Source organism: Lithobates pipiens, unplaced genomic scaffold (genome assembly GCF_037356315.1).
Source record: "Lithobates pipiens isolate NorthernLeopardFrog02 unplaced genomic scaffold, aLitPip1_a1.2 Scaffold_8, whole genome shotgun sequence".
NCBI classification, from domain to species: domain Eukaryota; kingdom Metazoa; phylum Chordata; class Amphibia; order Anura; family Ranidae; genus Lithobates; species Lithobates pipiens.
The window spans coordinates 684232572-684253015 of record NW_027507903.1 but is presented as its reverse complement, the minus strand read 5'-3'; the positions used below and the strand labels follow the sequence as shown (position 1 = coordinate 684253015).

Sequence of the window (20444 nt, the reverse complement as noted above, 5' to 3'; positions counted from 1 at the left end):
GCCCTCGGGGCTTTCACACTACACACAATGGTGCAGCTTCTTTAGGGCATTTTGCAGGCGCTATTTCTAACGCTATAGCGCCTGCAAAACGCCCTCGTGTGAAAGGGGTCTAATAACCACTGGAGCTCTATTGAAGCTCTCCAAGTACCAGGCAAAAACCTAAAGATCTGGCTACTAACCACACCTAAAATAAAGAAAACTGATAAACACCTACCGTATTTTCCGGCATATAAGACGACCTTTTACACTTAAAAAAATTGGCCAAAAATCGGGGGTCGTCTTATACGCCAGATCAGCCACTCGGATGCCTGCTGAGGGTTCAGTAATACTGTATGTAGCTTCGGCTACATACAGTATATACCGCTGAGCCAATCCCGGTGAGCGATGTATTCAAATTAATACAGAGCCTGCTCAGATTGGAGTAACAACCTCTGCCAATCCGAGCAGGCTACTCAGTAGCCTGCTCGGATTGACAGAGGTTGAGAGGCGCAGGCTGATGATGATAAAGCCTCTGCCAATCCAAGAAGGCTTTGTATTCATTAATAGAATACATCACTCGCCGTGATTGGTTCCAACAAAAGCAGGAAGAAGGATATGGCGCCAGCTCCTGCTCCAGCAAGAAGGACGAAATATCAAGCGTCGGAAGCCTCGGAAGAGGGTCGTCTTATACGGTAAGTACAAAAAAAATGCTTAAACAACTGTAAGATTAGGGGGTCGTCTTATATGTCCGGTCATCTTATACACCGGCAAATACGGTATCTCCAACCATAAAAGCATCGACGGCGACGTTCGCTCACTTACTCACTAACCTGCACACAACTACCAAAACCTGCAAAATTCCCCTCCCCATAGAAATACTCAATTTACTGATCCGGGACATACAGATAACTTCATGGAAAGAAAAAAGGTTAACTCAAATTGCAGACCTGTATACCAATGAGTATATATAACCTTTCACCTTATTACAGTGAGACTTTTCACTCCCCGCAAAAGATTACTTTAAATATGTCCAAATAACTCAGTGCTTAATGCGAACTCCTTATCTCTGCATAAACATTCCGATAGAAGCATGGCAATACCTGTCAGGTAGCAAAACGTCAGCCAAAGGTATTACGCTTTTCTACGCCATATTGAAAGGCAAAACCACTTTCGGAAAACTGTCCCCCATGTTAAAATGGGAAAAGGACACGGGGACCTCGTATTCCCTGCAACAATGGCAAAACGCACTGTGAGCCACTCACTCAGCAACAAAATCCGCTAACCTCTGGCAACTTAGGTATAAGATGAACCTTAGATGGTACATTACCCCCGCACAGCTCCACACGTACAACTCAACTGCAGAGCCTACTTGTTGGAGACACTGTGGACTACCAGGGACCTTATATCATATATGTGTGGGCCTGCCCTAAACTAGCTCTATTCTGGAAAGATACATTTCACCTAATATCAGAGGTCACACACATTACCACGCCACCAACCCCAGAACTGGCAATCCTCAATATTGGAATCAAGAACTACCCACATAGTCTCTGATGTATTGTCACACATATATGCCTAGCGGTAAGACTGACCCTAGCCCGTAATTGGAAATCCTCAGATCAGCTTTCATATACAGAAGTTTTTCGAGCGACACAGCTACACGGAATGTATGAACGCATGTACGCCTCGGTGGAAGGCTTTCTGCCCAAAATAGCACACAACAATGGATGGATTGGTTCAAAAAGGCCCAACCCATATTTATTTGAACATTCACACTAAACTAGGAGAGCCACACATAACCCTAGACCACAAAAATCAGCACCTCCTCCCACCTTGCCATTAAAGTGGTTGTAAACCCTTACAAACCACTTTAACCTACAGGTAAGCCTAGATTAAGGCTTACCTGTAGGTCCAAGAAATATCTCCTAAACCATAAAGGTTTAGGAGATATTTGCCCGAAAACAGGCACCGCTGTCTACGGCGCATGCTCCATAGACATTGGCGCATAGGCGCACTGAGAGCGGCATTCTCAGAGACGGAGCTACCGCGCGTGTCGGCTCCCGCGCGCAAGCGTGGGAATGACGTCATCACGGCTTCGCCGATTGACAGCGGCGGAGCTGCGAGACCCCACCAAGAAGATGGATGCGGCAGACTACAGGGGACAGCGGCGACTTTGCTGGCTCCTGTGTCAGGTAAGTGACACATAATAGGCTACTATGCGATGCATAGTAGTCCATTATGCTTTGCCTTTGCAGGGAATGAAAGAGGAAGTAAACTCATCAGGGTTTACTTCCTCTTTAATAAGGAGGAGATGACTATTTTTGATCGGCACATGGTCTTGTGACTTTGGCATGACCAGGTTGACCTTATAACTTTTTTTCTAAACTCCATTCATTTGTTTTGCACTCTTCTGTTTTTGGTCTCACAAAGCCAATGGTAATGCACATTTTAAAGCACACCTCTGTACACCACAGTACATCCATACCACTGCTAATTCATTGTTCCCTTTGGTCGCCAACCCTGAAAACAATCTTGTAACACTGCTCATGCTCACTAGCTATTGCTCATTGCCACCTTGCACTATATTATTTAAAAAAACAATTGACTTGTTCTTGACCTTCCTGCTGTGGCTACAAATGTTACTAAAAAATAAGACTGCAAAAACACAAAAAAGGCATTAACATATATTATGTTTGTCATTTTTATATCAGAGTCAGGTTAAAAAAGAAGCCCACAGTGAGTAGAAAGCATGGCAGATGTTCACCTCAACCAGCGTACAGAGGCAACCCAATAACATTTTCTACAAGTATTATTTCTAAAGAAAAAAATATTTGATACTTGTTGATAGACTGACCTTATAATGGAGGTCTGACATGAAGCCTTCCCCCCATCCTGGACCTTTTACTTTAAAACAAACACGCCTCAATGGATCCAAGATGTCGAAGCTTAAGGTAAAACTTGTCCACTTTTTGATAATGTAGCCGAGAAGCTCCCCGGAGGAAGTGGAGACCTGTAACTATAATAATACATTGTCACAAGAGGATGTCTAATGAGTTTTGTCACCATATCCAGAACTGTACTGCGGCTGTCCAGTAAGTTTATTTGGACCCATTCCTTGTCATTAATTACCAGTCCTAAAGGAATAGGAACAAATCTTATTTCAAATCAGCATTAGTGGACCACATCTTGTAACCAGCTCCATCTAGATGACCATGTTTTATATTCCATTAGTCTCTATAGTCAACAAAGCTGTGCATTTGTTCTCGCCAGTCTTAGCCCTTGTACACACGGTCGGACATTCCGACAACCAAATCCGTCGGATTTTGTCCGACGGATTTTGTCCGAAACTGGTATTGCATACTGCATCGTTCAGAACGTGATGACGTTATTTCGTTATGATGGGACTACGTTCAGGCTAGTAGCCAATAGCTTTGGTCTAGGAATTTGATCTGAGCATGCGTGGCACTTTGTCCGATCGGAAATTCTCTAAAAACGATCGGACGAAGTCCGATCGGATCATGTTGATGGAAAATGTTATAGTCCAGTCCGATGGAGCCCACACATGGGTCGGATTATCCGTCAACACGGTCCGATCGGACATTTTCCATCGGAATGTCTGACCGTGTGTACAGGGGCTTAGAGGAACATGTGCTATAACAGAACAGCCCCAGAGGCCTGTGTCTTGAATGTCACCAGTACTAAAAATCCATGTGTTTTTTTTTCACCAGTCTTAGAGGTCCATGACTTTGATATAACCAACCCTATAAGTTTGTACCTTATTGCTAACCAGGCCTAGAGGATTATGGATTTTTATCATAGGAGCTTTAGTGTTTCAGGTCTTATCTCACCAGTAGGGATGAGCTGAACACCCCCCGGTTCGGTTCGCACCAGAACTTTCGAACGGACCGAAAATTCATATGAACTTTAGAACCCCATTAAGTCTATGGGACTCGGACTTTCGAAATCAAAAGTGCTAATTTTAATGGCTAATATGCAAGATATTGTCCTAAAAAGGGTTTGGGGACCTGGCTCAATGACAAAAAAAAAAATGCATTTTTTTCGGGAGCACTGATTTTAACCACTTCGGTACCGCGCTATTGCCAAATGACGGCATTAGCGCGGACCTACATTTCCGGGACTACGTCTATTGACTGCGGCGCGCTCTGTGATCGGCGAGTCCATGAGACTCGCCTGATCACCGATCCGTGCAAGGGGTCGATCCCGACCCCTTATCACGTGATCAGCTGTCAGCCAATGACAGCTGATCATGTGATAGAACGGAGCCGGTAATCGGCTATTATTCCTCCTCGCGCTGACAGCGCGAGGAGAAAAAAAAAAAGCCGATCACCGGCGGCCGTGATCGGGACATCAGTCCCAATCACCGGCGGCCGTGATCGGGACATCAGTCCCGATCACGGGCAGTAATGTAAGCGCTCACCTGCCCCCTGCAGTGCCAATTTAATAAAAGTTAGTGCCCCCCGTCAGTGCCACCCAGCAGTGCCCACAGTGCCACCCAGCAGTGCCCACAGTGCCACCCAGCAGTGCCACCCACAGTGCCACCCAGCAGTGCCACCCACAGTGCCACCCACAGTTCCCACAATCTGCCTCAAAGGTGCTGCACCCCAGTGCCGCCCATCAGTGCCCAGCAGTGCCGCCCATCAGTGCCCAGCAGTGCCACCTATCAGAGCCACCTATCAGTGCCACCTATCAGTGCCCATCAGTCCCATCTATCAGTGGTACCCATCCGTGCCACCCATCCGTGCCACCCATCCGTGCCACCCATCCGTGCCACCCATCCGTGCCATCTTATCTGTGCCCATCTTATCTGTGCCGCCTTATCTGTGCCCATCGGTGCCGCCTTATCTGTGCCTATTAGTGCCGCCTTAACTATGCCTATCAGTGCCCACCAGTGCAGCCTATCAGTGCCCACCAATGCAGCCTATCAGTGCCCACCAATGCAGCCCATCAGTGCCCACCAATGCAGCCTATCAGTGCCGCCTAATCAGCGCACTTCAATGAAGGAGAAAAATGACCCGTTTGCAAAATTTTAGAACAAACTATTAAAACATGATTTTTTTTTTATTTTTTTGCATCTTTTTTTGTTTGTTTAGCAAAAAATAAAACTCCGAGCTGTAACTAAATACCACCAAAAGAAAGCTCTATTTGTGGGAAAAAAATTATAAAAATTTCATTTGGGTACAGTGTTGTATGCCCGCGCAATTGTCATTCAAAGTGCATCAGCGCTGAAAGCTGAAAATTGGTCTGGGACTGAGGGGGGTTTAAGTGCCCAGTAAGCAAGTGGTTAAAGACAATTAAAGTGAAAAAAAAAAAGTGAAATATTCTTTTAAATATCATGCCAGGGGGGTGTCTATAGTATGCATGTTTCCCGTGTTTAGAACAGTCCCTGACAGACGGAAATAATGGAAAAAAAGTAATTTAATACTGCTTGTGGTTTTAATGTCATGTCTGGTTTCCGGCAATATGGATGAAAATCATTGAGAAAAATGGCATGGGTAGCCCCCCTTGCCCATTACCAGCCCATTTGGGTCTTGTACAGATATTAAGGGGAACCCCGTATCCAAATTAAAAAAAGTAAATGCGTAGGGCCCCCAGGCTCTATATACTCAGAACAGGAATACAGGCGGTAAAAACAAGGCAGGGACTGTGTAGGTTTGTTGTGTTAAGTAGAATCTGTTTGTAATTTTGAACTGGTACATTTTTAAAGTGTAGCTCCAGTCAAAAAATCTATTTTTAAGCTTTTTAGAAAACATAGGAAAGGGTTATCACCCTTGTTTTTTCATCTCCCTTCCTGTTGTCTCCTTCCGTTTGCAAGTAGGAGACGTTTGTAAGTTGGATATTTGAGAGTAGGTGCCTGCCCTATATGCTCTGCAGAAATGTGGGCCTAAGGTGTTGGTGTTGCCATAACACTGTAAGCCCTCAAAGTGACTCTTGGTGGGCGCTGGAGCGCCCTGCTGTGAAGGATTATATCAAGAATTGTAATTACATGCCATTGTTAAACAGTGGTAGAAAAATTGGGCCTTTGTTGGTTGTAGTGGTGGTGCTGGTGCTGGTGCCACAACACTATAAGTCCTCACAGTTACTCTCGGTGGGCGCAGGAATGGGCCCTGCTGTGAAATATTATATCAAGAATTGTAATTACATGCCCCTGTTAAACAGGGGCTGAAAAATTGGGCCTTAGGCACTGGTGCTGGTGCCACAACACTGCAACCTCTCCCAGATACTCTAGTTGGAGTGCAGGAATGAGCCCTGCTGCAAAGCGTTGCATTAAAAATTCTAATTACATGCCCCTGTTAAACATGGGCTGAGAAATTGGGCCTTAGCCACTGGTGGCGTCACCCAGAACCAAAAATGTTCTTCCAAGCTATCAGCAGGATCATTAAGGAGGAAGAGGATAGTCAGTCAACATAACAGCACAGTCACTCAGCATTAGGTATGAGCCCAGTGTTTGATTCGAACCCATGTTCTAATCGAACATCGGCCGTTCATCCATTCATCAAAAACAGAACTTTGTGGGCCGTTTGCATCAAATTTGTGTGATATGAATGGCCCACAATGCACAGTCGCAGTGCATTGCTGGCTGATGATTGGCCAAGCATGCACTGTGACCCCGCATGCTTGGCCAATCACAGCGCCGGCAGCAAGGAGAGCCATAATTGGCCACAGATTGGATGCCTGTGGCCAATTATAGATCAGGGGGTTTAGTACACGCCCCACACTATATAAGGCTGCCAGCGCGGCGGCCTTGTGTAATGTGTTGCGGCATTCATAGAGAGAAGGATAGGCAGGGACAGTGTCAGCTGTGCTTTACTTCTTTAGATAGCACTGTTACAGTGAGTGTAGTGTTCAGGGAGAGAGCAGGATAGGCAGGGACAGTGTCAGCTTTGCTTTGTTTCCTAACCTAGCGCTGTTACAGTGGGTGTGGTGTGCCTCCTGCACAGCATACACCTGAATCTACCCCCCCCCCCCCCCATTGCTGGTGTTGTGTAGTTCATTTGTGCAACACAGGCATCTGCCTAACATTAACATAACATATTTTGTGTGCGGGGTTCCCTTTAATATCCATACAAGACCGATAGGGGCTGGTTATGGGCTGGGGTAGGGGGTTGATGGGGTAGCCATGCCATATTTCTGAAAGATTTTCCTCCATATTGCCAGGAAAAGAGATTACCTAATAATTACTTAACTAATGCTTTAATAGCCGCAAACAGTTTTAAATGGCTTTTTTTTTCTTTACAAATGTCATTTTGTGCAGGGACTGTTCTAAACATGGGAAACACATGCCACTTCACAGGCATACTTTAGACACCCCCCAGGTATGATATTTAAAGGAATATTTCACTTTTTTTCACTTTATGCATCATTAAAATGACTGCTTCAGAAAAACATCAGTTTTTAAAACTTCTTTTTGCATTGATACATGTCCCATGGGGCAGGTCCCGGGTCCCCAAACTCTTTTTAGGACAATAACATATGCATATTGGCCATTAGAATTAGAACTTTAGATTTCGAATGTTCAAGTCCATTGTAATTAATAGGGTTCTAACGTTCGTGCGAACTTTCGGTCCGTTCGCAGGTTCTGGTGCGAACCGAACTGGGAGGTGTTCGGCTCATCCCTACTCAGCATCAGCATAGGCAGTCTTAAAGGGATGGGACCTTTCAAAAAAAATTATTCGGTTACATCAGCTTCAGGTGCTTGGTAGCTGGTGGTGATCCAAGACTGATTCATCTTGATGAAGGTCAGTCGATCAACTGAGTCGGGGGACAGGAGCACCCTGTGATCGGTAACAAAGCCACCAGCAGCACTGAAGGTGCCTTCCAAAAGAACGCTGGATGCAGGACAGACCATTAGCTCAATTGCATACTGTGCAAGCTCTGGCCAGTGATCCATCCTCAAGACCCAGTAAGCCAGAGGATTTTCGGTGGGAAAGGTGTCCAAGTCTGACCTTGCCCCTAGGTATTCCTGCACCATGTAAATCAGACGCTGGCGATGGTTGCTGGAACCGATCATACCTTGGGGCTGCGGACTAAAAAATTATCTGAACGCATCGGTCAGATGGCCACCTTCTCCACCACTCCTTCTGTTACTGACCGAAGCCTCAGCAACACGTTGTCCAGGACCAGAAGTTTGTAACCTCCCAGTGTCTGGGAACGCATTGCATGGACCTTTCTGCAAGGCCTCCCCGGAGATGTCTCATCCTCTGCTCCCTCTGTGATGGCAAGATAAGGTCCACAACCTTACCGTTGTACCGTGGATAAAGCAGAGTGGCCAGCCAGTAATGGTCCCTCTCCTTGATCCGAAGAATAAGAGGATCCTTATGCAGGCTTTGCAGGATCAAGGAGGCCATGCAGCGTACGTAAGCTGAGGCATTCGGTCCGGAGTCCTTTGGGTCACTAAGGACAACATGATCCGCAGCCACCTCCTCCCAGCCACGTACAAGTCCACAGGTTTCTTGGGACTGTAAATCATCCCTACAAGACTGCTGCCAGGCTCCACCTCCATATTGACACAATCCTCCTCCTCCTCCTCCGTGTCCTCTTCCTGTGTGATGGGTGGGACAGCAGGAACACTATCTGGATAAAGGGGGCCTTGAGAGGCAAGGAAGTCCTACTTTTCCTGCCTCTGTTTTGCCTCAAGTGCCCTGTCCATTATTCCACGCAGTGTATGCTCCAACGGGTGGACAAGAGGTACAGTGTCACTGATGCATGCACTGTCACTGATCACCATCCTCGTGGCCTCCTCAAATGGTGACAGGACAGTGCATGCATCCCTGATCATGCCCCACTGTCGTGATGAAAAAAAAATCGAGCTCCCCTGACCCTGTCCTGGTGCCGTGGTCACACAGGTACTCATTGATGGCCCTCTGCTGTGTGTGCAGCTGCTGCTGCATGGCCAACATTGAGTACCACCTGGTGGGTATGTCACATATATAAAGCGGTTCTTGGGCAGGTTCAACTCCTTTTGGAGCTCAGCTAGCTGAGCACTGATATTATATGATCGGCAGAAATGCACACAGACTTTCCTGGCCTGCCTCAGGACATCCTGTAAGCCTGGGTACCTGAGGAATCACACATTGCACAAACTCAGGGGGGGCCGAGTCTACCAACTGAAAAGGCAGCAGTTGAAGTGCTAGCAATTTAGCCAAGCTAGAATTCAACCACTGGGCATGTGGATGGCTGGGAGTGAACTTTTTTTCGACGGTCCTGCAGCTGGGGCAGGGAAATTTGCCTGCTACAAGCGGACATCAGTGTACTGCTAGCAGAGTGTCCGCAAGCACTTGGCTGTGACACACCAAATTCAACACCTTTATTCCTCTCAGAGCAGGTTTCAGAGAGGACTGAAGGTCTAGTGGGGTTGGAGATCCCAGCTGATGAGGAGCAAGGAGAGGTCCGCTTTGTTCTTTGGTGTGGGTCTTTAAGGTACGCTTGCCAATGAGCTGCATGGCAGGTCAACATATCTCTGGTCAAGCATGTGGTGCCCAAGCGACTGATGTTTTGGCCACGTGAGATACGCTTGAGACATATGTTGCAAATAGTAGCGGTGCGATCTGATGCACTCGTCTCAAAAAGGCCCACACCAAAGAACCTTTGTAATAACGTGCAGAGTCAGCGCCCTGCACAGGCGGAGCTCTGCGGTGTGATTCAGTCGGTGTGCTGCCCCTAAGCTGGCCCCCGGAGGGCATCCTGCCTCATTGGAGATGTGCCTCCTCCTCCTCCTCTCTCCTATCAGGGACCCATGTGGAGTCAGTGACCTCATCATCCCCTCCCTCTTCATCACTGGAGCAAACCTGGCAGTGTGCTGCAGCTTGTGGAACATGACTGCCAGTTTGCTCTCCTTCTTGAGCATCCCCTCTCTCTGCGTCACGCTAATGCCTTCCATTAGCTGGGTATCATCATCCGAGCATTCAAAACGCTGGGCATCCTCCTGGAGCATGTACCCAACACTGCACTCAAACAGTTTGGGGGACTGCTCTGGAGGACGTGGTGGGTCTAGGGAAGGAGTCACTGATGACATTGAGACGAGGGAAGACAATGCGTTGCCAGCTGCTTTGCTAGTACCCTGAGCCTGGGTGAGTGAGGATGAGGAGGATGAGGAGGGCTTGGTCATCCACGCTACCAAGTCTTCGGCATGATGCGGCTCAACACGTCCAGCTGCCAAAAATAAGGATAAGCGTGTCCCATGGCCACGTGCTGATGACGATGCACCGCGTCCACGACCAGCACAGTTGTCTCTAGACAAAGAGCCTGCTTGCCCTCTTTTATTGGCTCGTAACTGTCTGCCTCTCCTTGTTGGCCTTCCATACATAGTAATGGCTTGCAAGGAGATGGGAAAAACAGCAATTGGGTAGCTTTAGGTGCACACTGAGCAAATGACACAGTACACTGACTGTAATTACTGCAGCTGCCTGCCTGTGTTACAGAAACAGAACAACACCAGCAATAAGTGGTAGCTTCAGGTGTATACTCTGCAGGAGGCACACAACACCCACTGTAAATGCTGCAGATGCCTGTATTACAGAAACACAACACCAGCAATAAGGGGTATCTTCAGGTGTATACTGTGCAGGAGGAACACAACACCCACTCTAACTTCTGCAGGTGCCTTTATTACAGAAACAGAACACCAGCAATAAAGGATAGCTTCAGGTGTATACCCTGCAGGAGGCACACAACACCCACTTTAACTGCTGCAAATGCCTGTATTACAGAAACATAACACCAGCAATAAGGTGTATACTTTGCAGGAGGCACACAACACCCACTCTAACGTCTGAAAATGCCTGTATTACAGAAACAGAACACCAGTAATAAAGGGTAGCTTCGGGTGTATACTGTGCAGGAGGCACACAACACCCACTCTAACTTCTGCAGATGGCTCTATTACAGAAACAGAACACCAGTAATAAAGGGTAGCTTCAGGGGTATACTGTGCAGGAGGAACACAACACCCACTCTAACTTCTGAAGATGCCTGTATTACAGAAACAGAACACCAGTAATAAAGGGTATCTTCAGGTGTATACTGTGCAGGAGGCATACAACACCCACTCTAACTTCTGAAGCTGCCTGTATTACAGAAACAGAACACCAGTAATAAAGGGTAGCTTCAGGTGTATACTGTGCAGGAGGCACACAACACCCACTTGAACTGCTGCAGATGCCTGTATTAAAGAAACAGAACACCAGCAATAAGGGGTATCTTCAGGTGTATACTGTGCAGGAGGCACACAACACCCACTCAAACTGATGCAGACGCCTGTATTACAGAAACAGAGCACCAGTAATAAAGGGTAGCTTCAGGTGTATACTGTGCAGGAGGCATACAACACCCACTCTAACTTCTGAAGATGCCTGTTATACAGAAACAGAACACCAGTAATAAAGGGTAGCTTCAGGTGTATACTGTGCAGGAGACACACAACACCCACTTTGACTGCTGCAGATGCCTGTATTACAGAAACAGAACACCAGCAATAAGGTGTATACTGTGCAGGAGGCACACAACACGCACTCTAACTTCTGCAGATGCCTGTATGCAGGGCAGCTACCAGGGGGGACAGCCCATACACATGTAGGGGGCCCGGGTGTCCCAAAAGGCCCAGGCGCCTGAGACCCACCCAACGAGTTGTTGTTGCTGTGGTAACTAGCAATTGCTAAAGCAGGGAGGCCACTGAGTGAGCTGATGCAGCTCACTTAGGTCTAGCTGCAAGGGGAAGGTGGAGTGGTATAATCTGCACTCCATCTCTCTTTGCAGACTAGATGCTGGTTTGGCCGCCATGCCAATTTCAGTTCAACTCGCTGTAGACTGGTCTGGAGACAAGTTGTTAGACATCACAATGGTAAATTAATTGACAATGTTGCTGGATGTGGCTATCTCTTTGTTGAATTGGGCTATTTGCTATATGGGGCTTCTTCTTGCTATATGGGGATGTCCCTGTTAGATTGGACCATCACTTAGGTGGACTGGAACGTCCCTTTGCTGGATGGGGATGTCTCCTTTCTTAATATATGTGGCTCTCTCTTTGCTGAATTGGGATGTCTCTTTGCTGAATATATGAGGATGTCTCTTTGTTGGATTGGGAAATCTCTTTGCTGAACTTGTGTGGATGTCTCTATTCTAAGTTGGGATGTCTCCTTGCCTGATTGAAATTTCTTTTGCTGGATTGGACTGTCTCTTTCCTGGGTTGGGCCATCTCTTTGCTGAATATATGGGGATGTCTCTTTTAATGGATTGGATTTATTCTCATATAGTAAGTTGTAAGAGTGTTAAAACAAAAGTGGGTGCACCGAACGACTCGGTGGGATGGCCAGTGGGCAGGCCCAGGGAAATGTTAGTGGTCAGGCCCAGGGGGCCCAAGCCTAAAGCTGTGTAAGAGGCCAAAAAATTTCTGGTGGCTGCCCTGCCTGTATTACAGAAACAGAACACCAGCAATAAAGGATAGCTTCAGGTGTATACTGTGCAGGAGGCACACAACACCCACTTTAACTGCTGCAGATGCCTGTATTACAGAAACAGAACACCAGCAATAAAGGGTAGCTTCAGGGGTATACTGTGCAGGAGGAACACAACACCCACTCTAACTTCTGAAGATGCCTGTATTACAGAAACAGAACACCAGCAATAAAGGGTAGCTACAGGTGCATACTGTGCAGGAGGCACAAAAACACCCACTTTAACTGCTGCAGATGCCTGTATTACAGAAACAGAACACCAGCAATAAGGGGTATCTTCAGGTGTATACTGGGCAGGAGGCACACAACACCCACTCTAACAGTGCTAGGTTCCCAAGCAGTAAAGACACTGTCCCTGCCTATCATCCTCTTTCCATGACCACCGCAACACACTACACAAGGCCGCTGCGCTGGCAGCCTTATATAGTGTGGGGCATGTACTAAACCCCCCTGAGCTATAATTATGGCTCTCCTCGCTGTCAGAGGTGTGATTGGCCAAGCATGCAGGGTCACAGTGCATGCTTGGTCAATTATGAGCCAGCAATGCACTGCGATGGCGCAGTGCATTATGGACCATCAGCGCCACGCGAATATGACACGAACGGCCCACAGAGTTCTGACTACGCCGAACAGGTGAACAGCCGGTGTTAGAGTCGAACATGCATTCGACTTGAACACCAAGCTCATCCCTACTCACCAGTTGTTGAGGCTCATTTAACTATGCACATTGTATCTAACTAGTCCCACAGAACAGTCAGAGATGCCTTGCAGTTTACCAGTCCAAGATGTAAATATCTTGTATCACCCAAGGACTTGGAGATCAGCTGTACAGGGCCATGTTTTAAATGTCCCAGAGGACCATATTTTGTATCTCACCAGTCCTATTCTGGGTGGCCAGGGAAGGAGGGCAGCAAGCTTGCCCCCAAAACATACCGGGCCACATGCCCTGCAGAAGATCCTTTTTAGAAGAAAAAAAGTGTGGGGTTTCCCTTTAAATCCCAAAACAAGTCCTTATCTTAGATAGGGGTCTGGTTTGGGTTTTTAAATGGCACCCTATACACAGATAAAAAAAAATGTCATGGAATCCACCAAAAAGTCCATACCAGACCCTTTATCCAGACGAGTATCTTGGCTGGACAGGAAAGGGGGGCAGTGATTGTGCCCTTGACACACCCTTGACAGGGGAACAGTGAAGGTCTGTGACAAAGCCTCTTTTCCTCATGTTGTTGGGGACAAGGATCTCATCCCCACATTCCTGGCCCAGTGAATATAGGGTTCTGTACCAATCCTAAAGGTCTATTGCTTGTATGTTATTACAGGAGTATAGCATATAAGAAATAGACCTAGATATGGGTCATAGCATGTATGCTAAGGGTTGTCACTTATCTCACAGGTCCCCACTGTGATTCTTTCTTGTTCAATATTTTTTTATTGATAGAACAAAGTCAACAAGGCATTTCAGATAAGGTTTATCGTTAAACATTCAGAAATGTAAGAATACTGAAGTGTATGTCAACAGGTACAGAAAAAAAAGGAGAAAAAAAGGGAATAAAAAAAGACTTGTCAGCCCTATAAGAAACGACATGAACAATAATATAGTATTATCTTCAACGATAACAGCTATTTTGTTAATACTGACATGAAACCCAAGGACATGAACACTATTCGAGAGAACAGAGAACAGCAGAAGGGCAAGAGAGACAGGGAAGAGGTTGAAGATTGGTAAGTAAAAGAAAGAGGGAAGACTACAGATCATTTGCCAAAACGTCCCCCCCCCCGACCTAACGGAGGGAAGCCAGAGACTCCTTCCCACCACCCCCCTGTTGGATCACCCCCTTTCCAACCCTCCCTCCCTGCCCTTCTCCTCTCCCCCCCTTCCCCCGTTACCTTTCCCCATCTTGTCCTTTATCTGAAGACTCCACATCTACTATTGTTCGACTCCGTAACACCAGTACATCATACGTCATATAACCAGGATCAGCCTACCCTATTAGCAACGTAAACATCCGCAGGAGACCCACGACCCCCACGCATTTAAGCTACCCTCACTACTCTCTTATCCTCATTGCCCCCCCCCTACACCCCATACGAATACAGGCTCAATTTACTTATGACCTTGCTGTCTCAACGTGAGCACAACCCGGCAACACTCCAATCGCTACAGATGGAGAGGGTAGGCTTTAGCTGCTGCCCTCTAGGGTTTGGGGTTGGCTCTCACACAACTGCTAAACACATTCTAGGGTCGATGGGGTAAGTGCGCATCACTTGCGGTTCTCCGAATTCATTCTTGGGTACGGAATTCCGTTACATGTATTGGTCAACTGATGACTGTTCTATGTATTACTCACAACCTAGTGTTGAAGTGCTAAATTCTTCTGCGGCTGTTGAGTTTTAGGTTGTGTAATATAACCTGTTATACGTAAATGTCACATGTTTATTGTAACTCTGCCTTTTTTTCTCACCAATAAAAATATTTGAAACAAAAAGTAAAGGAAAGAGGGGGGGAGGAAGGGAAAGGAGGAGAAATGGTCAGGGGGTCCACAGGCCCCTGTGACTTTCTCTTCAGAGGTTGTCATAGGACTTAGAGTTTGAGAAGGGGACTATTAAAATCCCTTAGGAGAAAGTGAGAGACTCAGTTGTCCCAAGCTCGGTGTAGTCAGTCTTTCATACCTTGGTGTCACAGGTACAGCACTCTGAAGGAACAAGAAGGTTGAGGACATTATATCCTTGGGCGTTGGTAACCCTGCAATCAATCTGAGGACCACAACACTCCCGTTGCTCAGCGGCGTGGTACACAAAATGGCCATTGGTGTCAAACAAATCATATGTACAATGACTCTGGAATATACTGTTCCCTAAAAGGACAGAAATATAAGAAAAAATTAGTGAACAAGGTCAAACGCCTCTGAGATTTTGCAAAAATAGACCAACCGTTCCTGCATCCAACATCCTCTCCAATGTAACTTGATATCTACCATTTCTGGAATTCAAATATCTGAAGATACACAGATTATAGCAAATGTTAGTTCCTTATTTTGGTAAACCCTCCTACTGGTGGGAAGAGCTAAGTAAGAAATGGAGACTAGATCCCCACCTGCTAACTGATTATAAAAATAATAAAATATTATTATGAAATATTCTTATTTTAAAAAGAGAAAATTAAATTCTGACGATAATACATGTAAGTTATTGCAGTTAGCCATTCTGCCACTAGGTTGCTTTTTCCCAACATAGTGTGGTAATAGGTAGAGTTGAGCGGACACCTGGATGTTTGGGTTCGATGGGTTTGGCCGAACTTCAGAAAAAAGTTTGGGCCCGGGACCGAACTTGACCCCGAACCCGAACCCCATTGAAGTCAATGGGGACCCGAACTTTTGAGGACTAAAATGGCTCTAAAAAAGTAATGGAAAGGGCTATAGGGCTGCAAATGGCAACAAAATGTTGTTAAGAGCATGACAAGTGCTACAAACAAATGTGGATAGGGAAATAACTTAAAATAACATAAAATACATTTTAAAAAAATAATAATATGCTGGAGGCCCCCTTCTCAGAAAAAGAGGTACAGGAAGTGATTAAGAACCTCAGGAACTCAACGGCACGATGCCACACATATGGTGGGAATGTCCCAGAATCTGCTCTTTCTGGAAAAAAATATTCAATTTAATAGATAAGCTAGTGGGAAAATAAAATACTTTGAAATTAAAAAAAATTTAAATTATAATCTTGACCTAGGAGAACGAGGTCCATATGGAGTAGGAGGTTGAGGTGGCGGTGGATGTGGCGGTGTAGGTGGAAGCGTCGGTGGAGGAGAACAAGGTAGCCAACACTGGTTCAAAAATACAACAATGGCTGGGTAAGGTCGGTGATGTGTTGAAGTTCTGTCCCCCGTTGGATAGTGTCTGCCCTGTACTGCGCTTGCTCATTACGTAGGACAAGGGGATTTAGAAAATCTCTGAAGACGAACGGCGCTGCGCAGTGACTCCAGGTTCAAGCCACACATCCGAGGTTATAGCCGAGTGAAGCAAGGCTGTGTCCAAAGCGTGGCGAGTTAAGCGAGCCCGTGAGGGGCCCTGTTACTATGTGCTACCGTATGTCCACTTGGATGGTGGGGCTTGAACCTGCACTCATCTTCCAAGATTTTTGGAATCTCCTTGTCCTTGGGCCGGACACTATCCGATGGCCGGACATTTTTTGTCAGAACACCAGTATACATGTCTATTCTGCATAAGGTATGGACAAGTCCTGTGGGATCCATGCCTGGTTCATTTTAATGAACGTGAGCTTGTCCACATTGGCTCTGGACAGGCGGCTATGCTTGCCTGTGATAACGTCCCCTGCCGTGCTAAATGCACGTTCAGATAATACACTGGCTGCAGGGCAGGCCAGCACCTCCAAGGCGTAAAGGGCAAGCTCAGGCCATGTGCCCAATTTGGAGACCCAGAAGTTGAAGGGGGAAGACCCGTCATTCAGTACGTGTTGATGATATGCTGCCTCCTGCTAAGACGTTCCATCTCAGTTGGTGGTGCTGGTTCTTGTGGCGTGCTGACAAAGCTTTTCCACATTTCGCCCATGCTAACCCTGACTTCTGATGTGCTCAGGTGGGAATGCCACCAGCAGCGCGTCTACCAGCGTGCGCTTGTACTCGTGCATCTTACGATCTGAGGGAATTAAGGATGGTACGTTGTCCTTGTAACGGGGATCCAACAGGGTGGCCACCCAGTAATCAGCACCAGTTAGAATGCAGGCAACTCGGCGTTCGTTGCGGAGACACTGCAGCATGAAATCACTCATGTGTGCCAGGCTGCCCAGAGGCAAAGAAAAGCTGTCCTCTGTGGGAGGTGTATCGTCTGTGTCCTCTGTATCCCCCCCAGCCACACACTAGTGATGGCCATGAGCTGGTCTGGGTGCCACCCTGCTGTGAACATGGTTCCTCCTCCTCCATCTCCTCCTCCTCATCCTCCACCTCGTTATCCCCCAGAACTGTGCCCTTGCTGCCGGACAATTGTGTACCTGGCGTTTGTTGGTGCAGGAACCCACCCTCATAGCCACTTGTGAATGACTGCCCTTAAAGCCTTGGAAATGATCCCTCTTCCTCCTCCTCCTACTCCTGTGCCACATCCTCTTCCATCATCGCCTGAAGAGTTTTTTCAAGGAGGCATAGAACTCGGATAGTAACGATGAGAACAGCGTCATCGGCACTGGCCATGTTGGTGGAGTACTCGAAACGGCGCAACAAGGCACACAGGTCTCGCATTGGGAGGCCCAGTTATTGGTGGTGAAGTGGTGCTGTTCCGCAGAGCGACTCACGCGTGCGTGCTGCAGCTGAAACTCCACTATCGCCTGCTGCTGCTTGCACAGTCTGGCCAGCATGTGCAAGGTGGAGTTCCACCTTGTGGGCACGTCACATATGAGGCGGTGAGTGGGAAGGCCGAAGTTATGCTGCAGCGCTGACAGGCGAGCAGAAGCAGGGTGAGAATGGCAAAAATGCGCACAGATGGCCTACACTTTCTGCAGCAGCTCTGGCATATGGGGGTAATTTTTAAGGAACCTCTGGACCACCAAGTTCAGCACATGCACCAGGCAAGGGATGTGCGTCAAACTGGCTAGGCCCAGAGCTGGTATGAGATTTCGCCCATTATCGCACACCACCGGGCCAGGATTGAGGCTCACTGCCAGCAACCACTCATCGATCTGTTGTTCCATGTTCCTCCACAACTCCTGCGTGGTGTGTGGTTTTTCGCCCAAACAGGAAATTTTTAAAACTGCCTGCTGTCGTTTACCCCTGGCTGTGCTGAAGTTAGTGGTGAAGATGTTACGCTGACTGGATGAGGAGGCGGTAGAGGATGAGGAAGCGGAGTAGGAGGAGTTAGCAACAGGAGGCAAACTGAAGCGCCCTGCAATCCTCGGTGGTGGAAGGACATGCGCCAAACTACTATCTGCCTCAGGCCCAGCCGCCACTGCATTTACCCAGTGTGCTGTTAGGGAGATATAACATCCCTGACTGTGCTTACTGGTCCACGCATCCGTAGTTAGGTGGACCTTGCCACAGATGGCGTTGCGCAGTGCACACCTGATTTTGTCCCCCACTTGGTTATGCAGGGAAGGGATGGCTCGCCTGGAAAAGTAGTGGCGGCTGGGCACATCGTACTGTGGGACAGCCAATGCCATCAGGCTTTTAAAACTCTGCATATCCACCAGATGGAATGACAGCATTTCAAAGGTGAGGAATTTTGAAATGCTGGCATTCAGGGCCACAGATTGCAGGTGGCTAGGGGGGTACTTCCTCTTCCGCTCCAGTGTTTGGGAGATAGAGAGCCGAACGCTTCCATGGGACATTGTGGAGATGGTTGGTGACCCAGGTGGTAGGGTTGCTGGCAGATCCTCTGTTTGTGGGTTGGCAGGTGCCACTGTCACTACAGAGGTGGATGAAGAGGCCGAGACTGCAGTAGAAGAGGAAGCAGGAGGAGCCTGAGACCTTTCTTGGTTTTTGAGGTGTCTACTCCACTGCAGCTCATGCTTTGCACTTAGATACCTGGTCATGCAGGTTGTGCTCAGGTTGAGAACGTTTATACCTCGCTTCAGGCTCTGATTGCACAGCATGCAAACCACTCGTATCTTGTCATCAGCACATTGTCTGAAGAACTGCCACGCTAGGGAACTCCTTGGACCTGGCTTTGGTGTGCTCGGTCCTTTGCTGTGTTGGGCAGTAGCAGGCATACTGTCTAGGGGACGGACGCTCCACTTTTGCACCCTGCTCCCTCTTCTGCTGTGCTGGTGGCTCTGTGCGACCACCGCCTCTTCCTCCGAACTACACTGGTCACCTGCATGACGTTGATTCCATGTGGGGTCCAGGACCTCATCTTCCTCCACATCATCTTCCACCCAGTCTTCACCCCTGCCCTCCTTGTCGATCTGGACAATTGCAAAAGCAGCAGCAGTTGGCACCTGTGTTTAGTCATCATCCGAGACGTGCTGCGATGGTCCTCCCATGTACTCATCATGAAACAGAAGTGGTTGGGCATCGGTGCACACAATCTCTTCCACTTCTGTGGCAGGGCTAGGTGGATGGCCCTGGGAAACCCTGCTAACAGAGTCATCTAAAAGCAGAAAAGACTGCTGCATGATTTGGGCCTCAGACTGCTTGGCTGATTTGCAATGGGGTGAGGTGAAAGACTGATGGACATCGGCTGCAGGTGCCAACTCTGATCTTTCATCAGGAGACTGGGTGGGAGACAATGTCAAGGGACCAGAGGCACTGTCAGCAACCCAATCTACTATCGCCTGTACTTGTCCTGGCCTCAACATTCGTACCGCCGCATTAGGCCCGACTGAATACAGCTGCAGGCTCTGTCGCCTACTCGCACCTGAGGAAGGTGTTTCACTTGTGCGTGTAGCTGGCACAGATCGACTACGTCCTTTCCCTGCAACAGGAGCTCCACCAGCAGCACCACAACCGGAGCCACGTCCCTTCTTTGACTTTCTCCTCATATTTTCCAAATTTAGGATCTTGCCCTAAATGGGTGTTTTTGCAATAGCAGAATACAGCCAGAGTATGTAAACGGTGTATCTTAGAGCTACAGAAATGGCGAAAATGCTATTAAAAAAAAATGTTTTGCCCTAAATTTGTTTTACTTGAATAGCACAATAGAAGAAATCTATATAAATTGTGTAACGCACACCTCCACATATGCAGAAAACACTGCACATTTTTTTTTGCACTAAATGGGTGTTTTTGCAATAGCAGAATACACCCAGAGTATGTAAACGGTGTATCTTAAAGCTACAGAAATGGCGAAAATGCTATTCAAAAAAAAAATTTTTGCCCCCAAATTTTTTTTATTTGAATAGCACAATAGAAGAAAACTATATAAATTGTGTAACGCACACCTCCACATATGCAGAAAACACTGCAAAATATATATTTTTTTTGCCCTAAATGGGTGTTTTTGGAAGAGCAGAATACACCCACAGTATGTACAGGGTGTATCTCACAGC

The 20444-nt window shown here is 47.3% G+C and overlaps 1 protein-coding gene across 1 annotated transcript in view; it reads right to left on the bottom strand.

Moving 5' to 3' along the window:
* LOC143964347 (phospholipid scramblase 1-like) overlaps nt 1–20444 on the bottom strand; it is a 72928-nt gene that overhangs the window by 11546 nt on the left and 40938 nt on the right. The window contains exons 5-6 of the mRNA XM_077474045.1: nt 15120–15304; nt 2834–2995 (exon numbers count right to left, since the gene is read on the bottom strand). Of these exons, the coding sequence (XP_077330171.1) occupies nt 2834–2995; nt 15120–15304 (347 nt within the window). The remainder of the gene's footprint in view (nt 1–2833; nt 2996–15119; nt 15305–20444) is intronic.